The 17,179-nt window shown below is 44.3% G+C and overlaps 1 protein-coding gene across 6 annotated transcripts in view; it reads right to left on the bottom strand.

The window, feature by feature from the left end:
• The window catches only part of PRDM10 (PR/SET domain 10), a 96,447-nt gene that overhangs the window by 6,873 nt on the left and 72,395 nt on the right, over nt 1-17,179 (bottom strand). For 5 of the 6 annotated variants that reach the window (XM_049109753.1, XM_049109755.1, XM_025464900.3 and 2 more), the window contains 9 exons: nt 16,520-16,867; nt 14,877-15,032; nt 10,561-10,740; nt 9,538-9,648; nt 8,186-8,386; nt 7,379-7,522; nt 6,806-6,976; nt 5,345-5,485; nt 2,108-2,279 (listed from right to left, as the gene is read on the bottom strand). In XM_049109753.1, the coding sequence (XP_048965710.1) occupies nt 2,108-2,279; nt 5,345-5,485; nt 6,806-6,976; nt 7,379-7,522; nt 8,186-8,386; nt 9,538-9,648; nt 10,561-10,740; nt 14,877-15,032; nt 16,520-16,867 (1,624 nt within the window). The remainder of the gene's footprint in view (nt 1-2,107; nt 2,280-5,344; nt 5,486-6,805; nt 6,977-7,378; nt 7,523-8,185; nt 8,387-9,537; nt 9,649-10,560; nt 10,741-14,876; nt 15,033-16,519; nt 16,868-17,179) is intronic. The other variant, XM_025464905.3, reaches the window with a different exon arrangement.

Here is a 17,179-nt window from a genome sequence, read left to right as displayed (position 1 = left end):
TAACTTAAAAGACAGAGAAGACATACATTCAAAAATAACAACAAAAGCTGCCTGGCTGGCTCAGTTGGTGGAGCATGTGAATCTTGATATTGGGGGCATGAGTTCAAGCCCCACACTGGGTGTCAAGATTACTTAAAAAAATAAAATCTGGGGATCCCTGGGTGGCTCAGTGGGTCGGAGCCTGCCTTTGGCCCAGGGCACGATCCTGGAGTCCTGGGATCGAGTCCCGCGTCGGGCTCCCCACGTGGAGCCTGCTTCTCCCTCTACCTGTGTCTCTGCCTCTCTCTATGTCTATCATGAATAAATAAATAAAAATTAAAAAAAAAACAAAACCCTCATAAGACATAACCAATTGCAATGTAGGAGCCTTACTGGGGACTCAATTTGAACAAACCAACCATCAAAAAAAAAAAAAAATTGTGAGACAATCACAGAAATGCGAACAGTGGATATTTGATGAGTATTAAAAAATTACTGTCATTTATTTTCAAGTTTGATAACAGTACTGTGGTTGCATTTTAAGAAATATTTTGTGGGCATCTAGGTGGCCCAGTCAATTGAGCATGGGACTCTTGGTTTTGGCTCAGGTCATGATCTCAGAGATTGAGCCCTGCATCGGGGTGGAATCTGCTTAAGATTCTCTCTCTGCAGCCCCATACACACTTGTGCTCTAAATAAATAAATAAAATCTTTTAAAAAATATTTACAGATGAAATCATATGGATTATTATATAATTGGGGGACTGGGAAAGAATGATGGGGGTACAAATGAGACAAGATTGGCCCTGAGTTGAAAACCAAAGTTGGATAATGGGTATAAAAGGCATTCATTATACTATTCTACCTCTGTGTATCTTAAATGTTTTCCCTAATAAAAAAATGTCAATTCCAGAATCGTTTCCTCAGGTTAGAATGCTAGCTCATTCTATTATTACCACAGCTATTTGCATCATTCCACATTTCTTTCACAGGAATTAAATGTAGTATAAACGTCTACTTACCAGGCTTCTCCTGGTATTCACCATGAGCAGGAGTCTTTCCTTGGCTACAAACAAGACTCAGCTCTCATTGTGACCACCAATATTTAAGAGGATAGATTGTAAAAATAACCAGGTAGAGTTTGAGCCTGATTCCATACCAAATCTACAGAACATATCCAAAGACCAAGGACAATGGAGACAGATTTAAAGAAAGAAATCAATAAGAGGAGGACCAACACTGGCCTCCCTAACTTCTCAGCCCCTAATGCTCCTAGTTGCTACTATCGAGGTCTAGCTGTTCCTCTATTCCAGACTTTCACTCATAAAGACATACTTCCCGGCTCATATCTGAGGCTGCCATCCTCACCAAAACCATTAGCTATTAGGACTTTCGCAGCCAGCCTTTTGCTGCTTCTGTAGTAATAATTTCAGGGTTTTGAAAGACATCTACTCATACATCTCCCCCTACTAGATAATGATCTCCCTGAGCCAAAGACTATCTTATAAGGAGAGGCCACACAGTGGGGGGAGTGTAAACTCTGCCTGGGTTCCAATCCTCTAGGTACTAGCTGTGTTCCTTGGGCAAGTGTCTCTGTGTCTGAATTTCCCTATCTGAAAGTGCAAATAACAATTGTACTTATAGGTTGCTGTGAATACTGAATGCAACATATATGTGGTTTAGAATCATTCCTGGCACTTAGTGAGAGCTTAATGAAAGCTGGCTAACATTACTGGGTGGTGTCACTGATATGAATGTCAATATTAATTTTTTATATACCAAGGGTCTAGCACATCCACTGATACAAAGACATCCAATAAATGTTGATGAAAGAGATGAATCACCACCATCAGCATACCCTAGATCCATTTATTCTGCTATTTAATTCATTTGCCTACACTTCCTCTGGCAGTATTCCTGATATCTCTGAATTGGGTGGCTCTTTGAGATCAGAATGCTGCCTTGAATTTGGTCATGAATCTCATTCAAGGACATGCACTATGGAGTGTAAAAAAATGGCCAATGATCCTTTAATTCAGAAAATTTATTCTAAAGCTGATAAAGTTATGACCCATAGCTGTAGGTTCCCCACCCACGAGCTACAGCACTCTGCCTGCTTCTTACTTACAGTAGCCACGGAATGAATTCCAAGCATTGGGTAGATAGGTGTGTTGTACAGAGGAACCTTGCTGCTGCTGCTGGAGAGTCTGGCCTGGCGTAGAGGAGCCGCCCTGTATATGGGAAGGGCTGAGCCCTTGTTGGGACTGCTGGGAGGCAGGACTCAAGGGCTGCCCAGCTACCTAGAGAGAGAGAGAGAGAGAGAGAGAGAGAGAAAGCAAGAGTAGAAAATGAATGACTTCCAATATAGTTAAGTCTCACAAATAACTGAAGAAAAGAAATCTGGCTAACATGAATTATAATACTGCAAGTATCACTGCTAAAATAATACTTTAAATAAGAATAGGATTAATGAAAGGCAATCATAACTATCAAATCCCAATTAGTTTTCGAGGGATTATCTACAAGAATATCCAAAAAATTAATTTCACTAAGCTTATTAGAAAGATAAATGAACACAAAAATAATTATCTTCATTACATAAAATCTGAAAAACGGAGAAGCTAAAGAACTTGCCTGTGTCATAAAGCGAATCTATAACACAAACTGAAGTTGAACTCAAACATCACAATTTCCATTGAGTACACTGGGAAATCCGTTTGCCATTCAGGCCCTCCAACTCCAGCTCCAACTACCTTTCCAACCTTTCTCCTAGACATCATTTCCTGTTAGTAACCTAAAGGGTTTCCATAAATATACTGGTTTCCCACCTTTGTGGCTTTATTCACAATGAGCGCACATTCAGATCATAATGCCTTCCCCAACTACCATGTCAAAATCATACCCCTCCTTCAGGACCTAATTCAGACACCACTTCCGCAGAAATATCCTTGGTTCCTTGCTAAACATAATCGTTCCCTTTTCTGAACACTCATAACTTATCTAAATACCCACATCACCCTTAGACCATGGACCTGGAATATGTGTCCCCTTCTAAATGACACTTGGGAACCAGAGTCCTCCATTCCCTGTGGAAATGGCCCTGCACACACTTCCAGGACCTGTAACAAGTCTCTTCCCTGGGTCTGTCACCCTATGGGGTCCTATCTTGTGGCTGTGGGCTCCTCTGATGGTATTTGGGCACATGGGACCAAGGGGGTGGCCATGGGATCAACTTTGCAAGGATGGGGAAAAGGCTGAGACATGTGGTTATACAGAAAGCCCCATGATGTGCAGGGTGGAGGCTGGGTGAGAAGAAACGGGGAGCCTTCCCAGTCTTAGGGAAGGTTGTCCCTGTGCCACCACATTCTGCGAAGTAGTCCCTCCAGCCTAGGGTTCCTTTGTGTGATGCCAGCGGGGGTGGGGAAGATGGGCCCTTTGTGGATACAGGCGACTGTCTGGGACTGGGACAAGTGTCAGAAACCTCAAGCTGCTCAAGTTCACAGTAGAGGGAGGGGAGGGGCCATCAGATGCTAAGCAGCCTCCCATCTCCAATGCCCCCCAGGAAGCAGGAAGCAGAGAAAGGGCATGTTTCTCCGATGGATTTCCACAGCAATCTGAAGGGCACAGAGTCAGCAAGGGAGGGAGAAAGCCTTTCTCCTGCTTCTTCCCACCTCCACCGGGAAGCTGCCAGTGTCACCCATGCATCTGGCAGAAAGGCAAGTAATTTCAAATTGGCACTATCCGTGTGATTTAGCATCAGTTGTTAGTTTGCATGTACTTTTCAATTTTGTTATCATGAAAAAGTATGTGTCAAGTAGGAAGATAGAATATACATTTTTTTTTAAGTTTTTATTTAAGTTCCAGTTAGTGGGGGCACCTGGGTGGCTCAGTCGGTTAAGCATCTGACTCTTGATTTCAGCTCAGGTCATGATCTCAGGGTCGTGGGATCGAGCCCAGTGTCGGGCTCCCTGGCTCTGCACAAAGAAAATCTGCTTGTCCCTCTCCCTCCCCGCTGCTTGCACTCTCTTCCCCCACCCCCCACTCAATCTCTAAAATAAATAAATAAAATATTTAAATAAATAAATACATACATAATAAACATAAATCCCAGTATAGTTAGCATACAGTGTAATCTTAGTTGCAGGCGTACAATATAGTGTTTCATCACTTCCATACAACACCCAGTGCTCATCACAAGTGCCGTCCTCACTTCCCATCACCTATTTCACCCATCTCCCCAGCACCTCCCACCTCCCCTCTGGTGACCATCAGTTTGTTCTCTGTAGGTAAAGAGTCTGGGGACACCTGGGTGGCTCAGTCAGCTAAGCATCTGATTTTAGCTCAGGTCATGACCTTGGGACCCTGGGATCAAGCCCCGCATCGGGGTTCCACTCTCAGCGGGGAGTCTGCTTCTCCCTCTCTCTTTCCCTGTCTGTCTCCCTCTCCCTCTGCCCCTCTGCCCACTTACGCTTGCTCTCTCCCTCTCTCTCAAATAAGTAAACAAAATCTTTTTTAAAAAGAGTGTTTCTTGGTTTTCCCCTCTCTTTTTTTTTTCCCCTTTGGTTGGTTGTTCGGTTTCTTAAATTCCATGTATAAGTGAGATCATACAATATCTTTCTCTGACTGATTTATTTCACTTAGCATAATAGCCTATAGCTTCATCCATATAGTTGCAAAGAATATATTTTATTGAACAGTTTAGCTTGATTTAAAGCTTTCACCACCTAGACACATGGCACGCAGGCTTTCATGTATACTCTTCTCCTGAAGCCTGTGAATATCAGAGGTGGGTCTACATGCGTCCTTTCTGGTTCAGATACCTTCATGTCATATCCTGTTTACTTCTATATATATAATGTTATATCCCTACTAGACTCCAAGCTCCTTGAGGCCAAGACCTAGAAAAGTTTTATGCAAAAGGAAAGACTTTAATAAACATTTTTTGAATGGATGTAGCTTTGCTATCTCAGTAACAGACTCTATATCATACAAACACCGTCACTGTCACAAACATACAAACATACAAACACAAAGTCACTGTCCCAAAATTCAAGGAACAACTTAGCAACTGCATACTATCAGACAGTCACTTAGAACAAGAAGCAAAGGCTGATGTTGTCCCTAGGATACAAGGTCACAGGGCTCCCGTTGCATAGGGGAAGCTAATCACTTCATGCAAGTGTGTCCATAATGTCAATACAAAAACTGGAACCAAAGATAGGATCTTTAATTAAGGCACCAAAATGAATGGTATCATTTCAACAGTCAAGGGGACTAGGTCTGGAGATAACATGTCTTCATTCTTATTAACATTCCCAGGGTCCCCAGGACCACACAGCCCTGGGTGAGGGGTCGGAGAACATACCTGGGATGACGACGGTGTGGAGGAAGTAGGCTCCGTGACCTGGATGTGCTGCACCTGGATGGCATGCTGGGTGTAGGTCTGAGGGTCGTGGAGCTGGCCAACGTCCACGGTGGACTGCTGAGACTGGTGTGGGGAAGTGGCCTGGAGGGCGGGGAGACCAAGTGCATACTGATTAAGGGGAAGGGAACTCCTTCCAGAGAAAAGGTTCATTTGAAACCATATCACAGCAGAGGAGCCGTCGGAACTTCACATCCAGGGCTTCGCTCCCAGAGAGCCCACGCCTAAGCCAAGCTGGCAGACATTAGAAGAGAAGATAGTTTTAAAAGTTATGCTTATGAAAACATAAGCCTAATGCTATTTAATTCTGGAAGAGAAGGAGCTAAATGGAATACACCTCCTCGTCATGAGCTGAATGAGAAGCTCTTGGGAATCAAAAGCCCTTTTCCCCTTAAGTTTCAATTAAATTTAATACCTTATCCTTGAAAGGTTAAGAGACCAATGAAGAGAATTTGCTTTCAGCTTGTCACGACTGACCTGCTAGAACAGTGGCCCCCAACCTTTTTATGTATCCCAGACATCTCTGAAAAGTCTGGCTAACATATAGTCCCTTTTTCCAGAACAATGTACATATACAGCACACCTTACAGGCTACTTCAGGGATTCACAGGTTCCTCCAAAGCCTGAAGTTAAGAACTGTCTTATAAGAAAAACAAGATAAGAAACAGTCAATCACAGTAGCAACTCCTCACTTCCCACTCTGGTATTAGTCCTAAATTCTCCTATTTTCCTACGTTTTCAGGCCAAATTACTTCAAAGCAACAGGTTTGATCATCTGTGCCTTGAGCACACTTCCTCAGCATAATTAAATGAAACAATAGTTCTGGGAAGATTCCTTCTTTTAGCTCCCTAATCAGTGAGGACAAGCTCCCTAATCAGTGAGAATGAGCTACCAATTATCTGGTAGAAGGAGCGCGGTCGTACCCCTGTGCCAATAACTGTACCTTGTACTGCCTACTACTCAAAACTCGCAATTATTCCTCACAACCTCCCATACCTCTCAGGCATTCGATGCCCAAGTAGGGACTTCGCAAACTGGTCCCCCACCAAGTGGTCAACTTTGGTGCCCAGGGATTCAGAAGAGGCTCAGAAAGAGTTCACGTAATCTATCCTGTGGTAGCACAGGATGACAGTATATACCCGGCAGCCTGAAACCTCTAGGCCGCTACTGACAGAAATCTCTTACACTAAGTCCAGAGCCCTATGCGGCCGGGGGGCTGGGAGAGTTTTACAAATGCCTCAGACTCAGAACTTAACACGCCGAAGCACATTACGTGGGGCCCAGCTCTAGCTGTGAGAACTGGGAATTTCTGTTGACCGCCCCCCCCCACCGCCCGCACTGCCCACCACCATATTGGCTAGTGATGATACAACATTTGTGAAGGTAAAGAGGAGGATGTGTACCGGAGCCACTTGCACCACTTGAAGCTGTATGTGCTGAGGCTGCTGAAGGCCGGACGTAGACTGTGATACAGGGATATACTGAATTCTCTGGTAGTCCCCCTGCGATGTCCGGTAATCTGTTGTTAAGGTCTGGGACAGTTCTGTCATGGCTTGGGTTAGGAGGTCTGTTGTCTAGAAAAGTCACAAAAAATACATTAGCTGTCAACACCACTGCTGGTACAAATTAGCCCCGAACTCAGATTGGAAAACTCCAAAGGTGAGAAGATGGTGGAAGATTACCTACAGATCCATATCTACCTGTCTATATCAGGCCCGATGGGAGTTACCTAAGAGGTCCGACAGTCTAGCAGCCCAGGAGCAGCGTTGGACATTTCCTGCTATGCCTTCTACGGAGAACTTTGCGAAGGGACAACTAGGAGACCCAAACATAAGCCTAAGGCCCTGGGTAGCAGAGTGAGGGACAATGGGCTACCTTTGCAGCCAATTATATAGCGAGATGGACATGGCTTTGGTATTGGAAGCTGTGACAGGCACTGAAGGGGATGAGGTGCTCTTACCAGTTCACACACTTACCACCACGGTCTCCCCGGTAGCACTGTCTGTGGTTAACACAGCCGGGGTAGCACTGATCACAGCTGTTGTCAGGGGTGGATGTAAGGTGTTAGGGAGCTGGGCATACTCTGGATGCTTCTTTCGAATGTGCTGTACCATCTTGGTCTGAAAAAGTATGGCAAAACGAAGAATCACTACTGGAGTTAGTTATTTGCAATCATTCTCAATTGCAAACCCTGCAAAGATCCCTAAGGTCTTTCAAGTTTTGCCTCAAAAAAATAAGGTGTGGTGCTGACTCTGGGCCTGATCCTCCCAAAGCAACACAGGCTTTGCAAGAGGAAAAGGAAGAGGCTGAAAAGAAACTGAACACCCATGCGACCCCACCCTGTCAGGTAAGGACAGCACATCTCACTGCATCCCCTAATCCCATCAATACCTGTAGCAATCAATCACAAGCTCCCCCCACAACCAAGAATGACCCTTTTTTCAAGATCTATCATGTAAGTTCCTACGTAGTGCTTCTGTAAACCTGAGCTCATGAATGTTAAATATTCCAATGTGAGACCTTCAGTAGACCAAGGGACAAGGAGACCAGTCAAGCGCTCACATTATGTATGAGATATGCTAACTCTGGGGAAATGCCACATATTCTCTTCTCATTCTGGATTTATAATCCCTATTCTCAGGAAGCGGCTTCTTAGCCAGCTGAACTGGGAAAACACTTCCAGTAGACTCCCATCCATTCTGAAGAAGCCAATCATCACCTTCCCTTAAGAGATTCCTTAAATAATGACCTTGATTCAGACGCAGTCAAAGCCCTTCCCATACCTTGCTGCTGTACTGTTTGGAGCAGTGAGGGCAGCAGACCGGAGGGGTGGCTATTGTGCCTGTGAGTTGGGTGTGGGTGCTCAACATCGGATCTGGTTCTCCAGGGCCAGCTGGACGAAGTTTGCGAATGCTTGGTGGGAGCTCAGCCCCTGGATGATTCTTCAGAATATGGGCTTTTCGCTTGCTGGCACTTTTATAAACCTGCAAATTCAAATGCTTTGCCGTGAAAGCAGTATACAGGGGATCCCTGGGTGGCTCAGCAGTTTGGTGCCTGCCTTTGGCCCAGGGTGTGATCCTGGGGACCCAGGATGGAGTCCCACATCGGGCTCCCTGCATGAAGCCTGCTTCTCCCTCTGCTTGTGTCTCTGCCTCTCTCTCTGTGTGTCTCTCATGAATAAATAAATAAAATCTTTTTTTTTAAGCAATATATGGTGCCACTTTCTTACTTTAAAGCAAACTATCTAACAATTCCTTTGTTACATATAAGAAATGAGAAAAAGTATCCATGTATCCCAAAAGAAAATATATTATCAGCTATATTGAAGGATATATAAAATAAGGACATAATATAGACATGGTAGGCAGCCTCCTGGAATTTATACATCTAAGATAGTAATAATAAAAATATCCCTTACCCTGAAGTTTAAGAGGTAGATACACAGTCACAGAAAAACAATTGTTCCAAAGGCCAGTTCATCCCACTTAGCCTTTCTGCAAAAGCTCTCAAATGTTTCCTAGAGCTACATGCCAAAGAATCCTCCAAGACGGCAGGTCTGATAGTGACTAGTACCTATAATGGTGAATCTATGTTTTAAAAAGTTTCCCAGTTTTAAACGGACACGACTACACTATGTAAGGAAACAACATTACAATGAAACAATACGCATATAATCTGCCTTTTTGTAACTGCACAAAAATAAGGATGAAATAGTACAAGTTTTCCATCTCAAAACTCTTCCACATCCTACTCAATCCTACTCAATCTTCCTGAAATTCCGAACCTACTGTATATATTTTACAAGTAGGATGATAGACGCTTTCACTTTGGAGCTTACGAATTTAAAACAAATTCCTATACTAAGCTCTTTGTAAGCCTCTACTTTTGTAACAAAACCACAGAAAGAAGAAAAAAATGTTAAACACAAAGTCAACTAATGCTTAGGAGATACATTTTGGCTTAAAATGAGGCCGCACTTCTAGCCCTTTCTCATCCGAATGGAAAACCAGTGAGAGACAGGGAACCATCTATTGAGAGTAACTCCAAGATCCGAGTGTATACTTATACACGCAGACAAGTAGGTTCTCGCAGGGCTCCCGGAAAGGCATCCCAGCACGGATGGCTTCCCTCTTACCTTGTCACAATACTGACAGAAGTAATCGCGGTTGGGCTTTATGATGGGTAGAGTTAACTCTGGCACTTCCTCTATCTTCATGTCTGGGTGCCTCTTTGATAAGTGATTCACCTAAAGGGGGAAAAAGCAAATGAGAGAAAGAGAGCCCGTTACAAAGAGAAGCAAACCAAACGCCTCCGGTCTTGACAGCTACAAGTCGGAATCCTCTGACGCCATCCCCCAGAACAGTAAGACACGAGGCCAGAACCAGCATTGCCAGGCCCATCCGACACCAAGCCTTAACTTAACAGTCACTGTTGGCAGGGATTAACAGTCATTCAGCAAACCACTGAAGGGGAACTGGGTCACCGTGGATTCCATCAACGCTCTGACTGAAAGGCCCACTGATGGAAAGTGGGAAATCACACTAGCACGAATGTCATGGTTGAATTCTCCCGATGCAAACCTGTCTTCCGTTATTCAGTGCCCTAGCCTTACTGAGGACGCTGAATGAGAGAGACACAAACTCAGGTTCCAAATTTCAAATAATGCTCTATGTCTCTAGTTCTGCCAGAAGCGTGATAAGGTCAAAATGAACTGAAGGCAGAAAACTGGTTGTCCTGAGGTGCCTGCTAACCCAAATCACACACCCTTCTTGGTAGAGCGGTTTCATTCTATTGCTGTTTCGTATCTGGGACAGGGAGGCCTTACAGGGAGCAACTGGGGAGAAGGAAACCCCGCCAGAAAGTATGTTCCAGAACACAGAAGAGAAGAGAGAAATAAAATATAAGAGCAGAGACTGAGCAGGGTCAGGCGAAGTAAAACTAGTAATGAAAAGTGATAGAAGACCTCTCCGGAGAGGTCAGCCGAAATGAGCGGCGGCCCAGGGGGGCAAAGGGAGACGGGAGAGAACCAGGGAGGCATCGCCTGCTCCCGGCTTTTCCCCAGCCACTGACACCCTGCTGCTCGATGCCGTACACAGCACTGCACAAACGCCAGCACCGTAAGCAGAAGCGGGTGGCTCTGGAAGCCTGGGGCACTGACCAGCATGCCTCGCCTCCGGAAGCCCATCATGCACAGGCGGCACTTGAACGTGAAGCTGTCGTAGTCCGTGGACGTGATCCGCGGCTTGAACGTCTTGGAGCGGCTGATGCGGTCCGCTTTCTTGGCCTCCCTCTCCGGGTTATGCATCCTCTGCATATGTTCCCGCAGTTTGTCCTTTCGCTGTTTAGAGAGAATTTTTGAAAAGGCAGGGGAGTGGGGAGCGAGGGTAGAATGATTTTAGTTGAAGGCATTAAAGAAAGCCATACAAGTGGCCCGCAAGCACGACCCCACCAAGAGGCGCCCGAGCGGCTAGGGGGCCGGATGTTCACGGCCACTCTGCCCACGAGCCAGGGAGCGCCTTCCACCGAGCCTTGGTTTTGGGGAAGAAAGAATCGACGTGTATACGGAGAAGATCAAAGGATAGCGGAGTAAGTCTGGAATCGAGAATTACGAGACAAATTGACGAGTAACAGGTAACATTGTATTTACGACACCGTGTATGCTCGGTCCCCATGCATTTTAACAGACATTCTGATATTCTTCCAAACCTCACATGGATTTAAGAATCTCTCATCGTATGGACTTACAAGTGCCTGTAAACAGTCACAGAGCCCACAGTAGGTGGAGCCTACGGCCTAGGTCACAGGTCTTAGTCTGATGACTTAATCTAGTGATACGTGCTGATATGAGTCCACAGAGACAGAAGTCAAGCAGAGCCAATCCCGAGGGGAAAAAAATTCAAAAAATGCCAGCTCCCCTCTTCATTGTGGCTCTCTTCTCTTAGACATATGATTAAACTATTATTGGTCTTTTTAAAAAAGATTTCATTTATTTTTTCATGAGAGACACAGAGAGAGGGGCAGAGACACAGGCAGAGGGAGAAGCAGGCTCCATGCAGGGAGCCCGATGGGGGACTCGATCCCAGGACCCTGGGATCACACCCTGAGTCAAAGGCAGACGCTCAGCCACTGAGCCACCCGGGTGCCCCAAAATATTACTGGTCTGATAAAGATTTTGAACCTTCCTACCAGAACAGTTCTCCCCGAGTTTTGTTTTAGGGACTTTTACTTAACTACTGCCTTTTTTCAGCACATTCATTTAACAAGCATTTCTTGAGTGCCCACCAAGTGTCAGGAACCACTCAAAGTTCAGAGTTCAACGCTAGGACCCCTCACCTACCTCCCTCTTCTGCTGCTGTGGACAGGACCCAACCGCTCTTTCCTCCTACCCCCACCCATCTCATTCCTAGAAAGCCCAGGAGAGAATTTCATAGTCTCCTACTCTGCAATAAAGTCTGGATTATGAGCCCTGCCCTAAATAACAGAATTTCTCCTGACTGTCTTTAGATACAGTGATAAAACTCACCACCTCAGACTTGCATTCCTTTTTCCCCAGCATCAGTATTTGCTAACTTCCCCCCACCCATTCCCTTTAAATGAACAAACTTATTTTAACTGAATCATTAGATAAGTCTGAAAGCCACCTATTACTCACTCTACTACTACTGCTACTACTACTACTGCTACTACTACTACTACTACTACTGCATGGAGCTCTGCCTACAGAGACAGACGCGTATACTGAAGGCCAAATCTCAGCAAGGCCTTTCCATCCTAACAGCCCTAAGGCCAATCCAGTATGCTCCCACTCTCTCCTCCTGCCTGCATTCTGCTGCTGGATCTGCAGTGTTCCCAAACATCTAGCCTCCCAAGCTAAAGTCCAATTCCAACCTGTCCACACACCCGCCACCCCCCCACCCCCTCGCCTATCAGCCCATCACCCAGACATAGTCCTACCAATTCTCCCTCAAAGGTTTGTCTTGATTATGGGCCCTCTTCTCCATGCCCACTACCGGTACCTTAGTGCAGCCCAGCTCTAAAATGCCCCTGGGGCATCTTCACCCTCTCCCCCTCCTCCTCCTGCCCCTTCTCTAGCAGGCTAACTCTTTCCCACCCTTGGAATCCAACCGTCACCTACCTATGAGGTCTCCCCATACTCCAAATCAGAGTTCATCCTTCTCCTGGAATTTTATTCCCTTTCTCTATTACAGTAGCAGTAATCATTTTTTCGAAGTTTTTGTTCACTTAAGTAATCTCTACACCCAACGTGGGTCTCCAGCTCATGACCACAGGATCCAGAGTAACATGTTTTTCTGACTCAGCCACCCAGGCACCCCTTGTGATGTCGAAGTGATAAGCACTCTGGAATCTATCTAAGGGGCTATTAAAATCAAAGGTTTTTTCTGAAGGCACAGGACATCAAATTTGTTTTCTAGGAAAAATAACTCATTAGAGTCTGAAAAATGAATTGTAGACACATTTTGTTCTTGTACTGCATCAACTTGGCTAAGAGGAACTAACTACATTTACATGGACCCCCTTCCTAGCATGGTTCCCAGTTAGTCTTAGCTAAGAGAGAGACTCATACCAGACCGGGAGGTGGAAATGAAGCAGCAGCCGTGATGCTCTGTGGGTCAGATGCAGGGGTGCCCTGCTCACCCTCACTGTCTCCCACTCAGCAGAAGTTCTCTTGCCAAGAGCAGGTGCCATGGGCAACTCTGTATCCACCACCACAGGCAGCAACATTCCTCCTGGACAGCACCAGCTCTCTTTCATGAGCCCCCTGGAGGTGCCTGGCATCCCAGATTCCCAGGTAATTAATTTTCCATTGTCCACCCAGACCGGGCGTCAGAGAGGCACGTTAATGACTCTCTTCCGATCCTCCAACTCCTCCTGCCAGACCCTTGCTTCTCTATCATCTTCTATAATGAAGTTCGTTCCTAAGAAAAACTCTTACTGCATAACTCCAGTGGGTTTGCTTCTCTGATTGAACCCTGTCTAATCCATCAGGTGAGAGTAAAAGAAAAAATGAAAGGAGCAAGGCTTTTCACATGCCTGGTGCTAAAATGATATCGGCACAAAAGAGATAATAAAAAAAAAAATCAAATGGTAGGATGGATGGATAGCCAACCACTTAATACCATAAGACAGGGGGTAGCCCCAGTGGCTCAGCGGTTTGGCGCCGCCTTCAGCCCAGGGTGTGATCCTGGAGACCTGGGATCGAGTCTCACATCGGGCTCCCTGCATGGAGCCTGCTTCTCCCTCTGCCTGTGTCTCTGCCTCTCTCTGTATGTCTTTCGTGAATAAATAAAATCTTAAAAAAAAAAATACCATAAGACAGGGATCCTTTTGGATACTTTGTTGGGGCTGTTTTTTAATTAAGAAGCAAAAAAGATGGGGCAGCCGGGTGGCTCAGCAGTTTAGCGCCACCTTCAGCCCAGGGCCTGATCCTGGAGACCCGGGATCAAGTCCCATGTCAGGCTCCCTGCATGGAGCCTGCTTCTCCCTCTGCCTGTGTCTCTGTCTCTCTCTCTCTCTCTCTCTCTGTCTCTCATGAATAAATAAATAAAATTTTAAAAATAAAGATCTCCATTAAAAAAAAGAAGCAAAAAAGAACCTAGGCCTATTTATAGCTTTCACATTAGAGTTTTCTGCAAAGGTCTACACTGTGCTACTGTGTACTGAAAGCCATCAGGATTATATTCCACATCAATTTAAAGTGTGGGAATTACTTCCTATTTCTCTTTATCATCTCCACATTCTATATAATGCATTTTTTAAAATTAGTTTTTCCTTCCTGCATCCATTTCTGACTCTTCCAGTTTCTATGTCAGCATGACCTACAATCAGACTCACTAGTGTTTCTTTATTGAGTGTGAATCATCTGATTTCCCAATGAAGTATACCTTATTATTTTCATATTTACTTGTTTAACTCTTATTCCGGTGTCTCCTGTGGGTGTTCCCCTTGCTTCTTCCAGATTCTAGGTGGCCTACTGCTACTTATGACGTCTTATTTTAATCCTCAGAGTCATTACCATTCCCCAAAGTTGCCTACGCCATTCAGTGATCCACAGATTCTCCACCCTCCTTAAATGACACTCCTGAGACTTTCAGGGCTTCATTACCAGGCTCTGAACAAGTGCTCAATAAAAATCTCTTGATTTGGTAAATAAATGTATTGTTCTCTTAGGAATTCCTCAACAGCAATTTAGTTCAACTCATCGTACGAGCGGATTTTTTTTTTTTTTTAAGGAGATGTGTTACTACTCTATTCGGCAATTAGAATTAATTATTTGGGGAGTATTAAGGTGAGGTTTTTTTCCTGAATTTTATCATGATAACTAAGTCAAACACGAGACACAAAATGCATCTCAAGTTCAGCTCTTTGTAGGTAGGCGATTAACTGATGAAATGACCAGGCATTTGTCCTTTAGCCCGACTTGACTTCAGCGGCCACAAGTACAACCCTTCATACCTTAAACTGCTTCCCGCACGTAGAACACAGGAAATCCTTGCGGTCCGAATGTCGGAGCATGTGCAGGCGCAGCTTGTCAGGACGGCAGAAGGCCTTGTCGCACTCTGTACACTGGTAGATCTTTTCTGAGTGGAAGCTTCGCACGTGTTTCTTCACCTGGCAGTCGAAGACGCGAGAAAGTCAGAGGGCACGGGCAGGGACGGAAAGGACAAACGGTGGCTTATCGACACTAGAGGGAGCCAAACGCATTACCATGGATTTTCATCAACCTGGCGCTAGAATCCAATCAGATGTGATTGATAATTGGCCTCAATCACACATAGTACCCCTGTCACAAAGAAACAGAACAAGTAGCCAGAAAGCCTTATAAATCTTAACCTGCCATATAACTTAAAGAAGAGGAAGAAAGAGTGCTTGCTCAGTCAAAGCCCTGATGGCATGGGGCCCATTTTTCTTTCTTGCTCTCTCTCCTTTTTTTAAGATTAAAAGCAGAGTTCCTCTGTATTTAGATGAATTCTGCTAAATATTATCTACAGAAAGACAAAAAATAATTCTTTCTCACTTTTTCCTGCCTCCAACATGCATAGAAGCAATTTAGCCCCTTTTAAGTAATTGATCCTTTTACATCTTTCCATTAAATCAGGTTCTTAAGAATAAAGACATGAATTAGATGATATAAAATGCATTACGTATTTATGAGAATGATACAATATCAGCATCATTTCGCCTTAGTTGGGACTTATTCCCTGTACTTTTAGATAATTTAAATAAAGGAATACGGCCTCTGAATTCTCTTAGCCATAAATACCCCATGAAGGAGAGCTGTGAATGAGAGCTGGGTAGTGAGTCGTAGCCAACTATTCCTGTAAGACGTTTTGCTTCATTGTTTGAGTCTCTTTTGCCATTAAATTCTGCCATAAGCCACTTTTCTAATTGTTTGTATGAAGTGATAAAATTACCAAGACCCCCAACACTAGCAGAACTATGATCACCTTTCGTTTGGGTAAATTTTTTTTTTTAAGAGACACTATTTTTACTAGATATTTATATTTAATTATTTATTGACTAGCATAGACCTAGCGTATCATCACTTGAAGTTCAAATGAAATCATAAGTATTCTGGAATTTATCCTCACCTATTTTGCTCCAGAATATAGTCCAAGGAAGGAGGTCAGTGCTTGATACGAAAGTATATTATATACCAACTCTCTCTGTTTCCTTCCAAAATGCATGACCTTAGTAAAGCAAGACAGGATACCACAGTGGTAGAGAGAAAATGTTTCCGAGCCAGGAAATGGGAGTATGTCTTCCACAGGCTCTCTACATCTTATGAGTAGAGGGCACTGGCAAAGATGTAAGAAAGACTTTGTAAAAATGATAATCAGATCTGTGTATTTGTTACTTGCAATAAAACTTAAATGTTTCAATGCCAACGTCCGATTTAATTAAGGGTTGTGATAATCTTTTGTTTATCAAAAGTAGCTTGATTGAAGAAATAGCATTCTCAACCATAAAGTTGTCTCAAAGAAGGGATGAAAATGCAGGCGACAGGCAAGTCTCAATTTTCCAAACATCGAAGTTTCTTTTACCAAAAGAAGAAAAAAGTGTACGGGGGAGAAGGGGTCTCAGGCATAGACACTCACCTGGATAAAATCTGGGAATCGTTTCTTACAAGTTGGGCATGTGAAGCAGCCATCATTGATATGAATGGCCACATGATCCTTCAACAAATCAAGGCGGTCAAAGGATTCTGGGCAAAAAATGCAAGAATAAGTCTTCTGGTCCGAATGGAGCTTCATGTGGCTCTCCAAGGACGCACTGCTGATGAAGCCCTTGTTACAGAGATCACAGGTGAGCGGGCAATTCCCCTCCCGCCCGTGGAAGCGCAAATGTTGGTCCAGTTTGTCCTTCTCACGGAAAGCCTTCCCACATTGCAAACACTTAAAAGGCCGGAAGGACTTCCGAATAAACAGATGCTGAAGAGCTGCATTCTGAAAGACACACACAAATACGATTATTTAGCGAGGAAGTCAAGGTGGGTGAGCAGCTCGCACATGTATAGAGAAAGAAGATGATCTCTGCAATCAGACTTTCCAGAGAACTTAAATGCGGGAACACACAGTTGAAAGATTTTCCTGGTGAAGACATTAAAAAGGAAGCCATCCCCAAAGAAGTTCACCCTGAAAAGACAAACCTTTTTTATGTCTTAACAATATTTATGGATGTACAAGTTGTTTTTCTTCCCAAAGAATTTAAGTAACAACCAAAAAGTATTCCCAATCAAGGATTTGTATAATAAAACA

Source organism: Canis lupus, chromosome 5 (assembly GCF_003254725.2).
Source record: "Canis lupus dingo isolate Sandy chromosome 5, ASM325472v2, whole genome shotgun sequence".
Taxonomy (NCBI): domain Eukaryota; kingdom Metazoa; phylum Chordata; class Mammalia; order Carnivora; family Canidae; genus Canis; species Canis lupus.
This window is presented reverse-complemented; position numbering and strand designations above follow the sequence as displayed.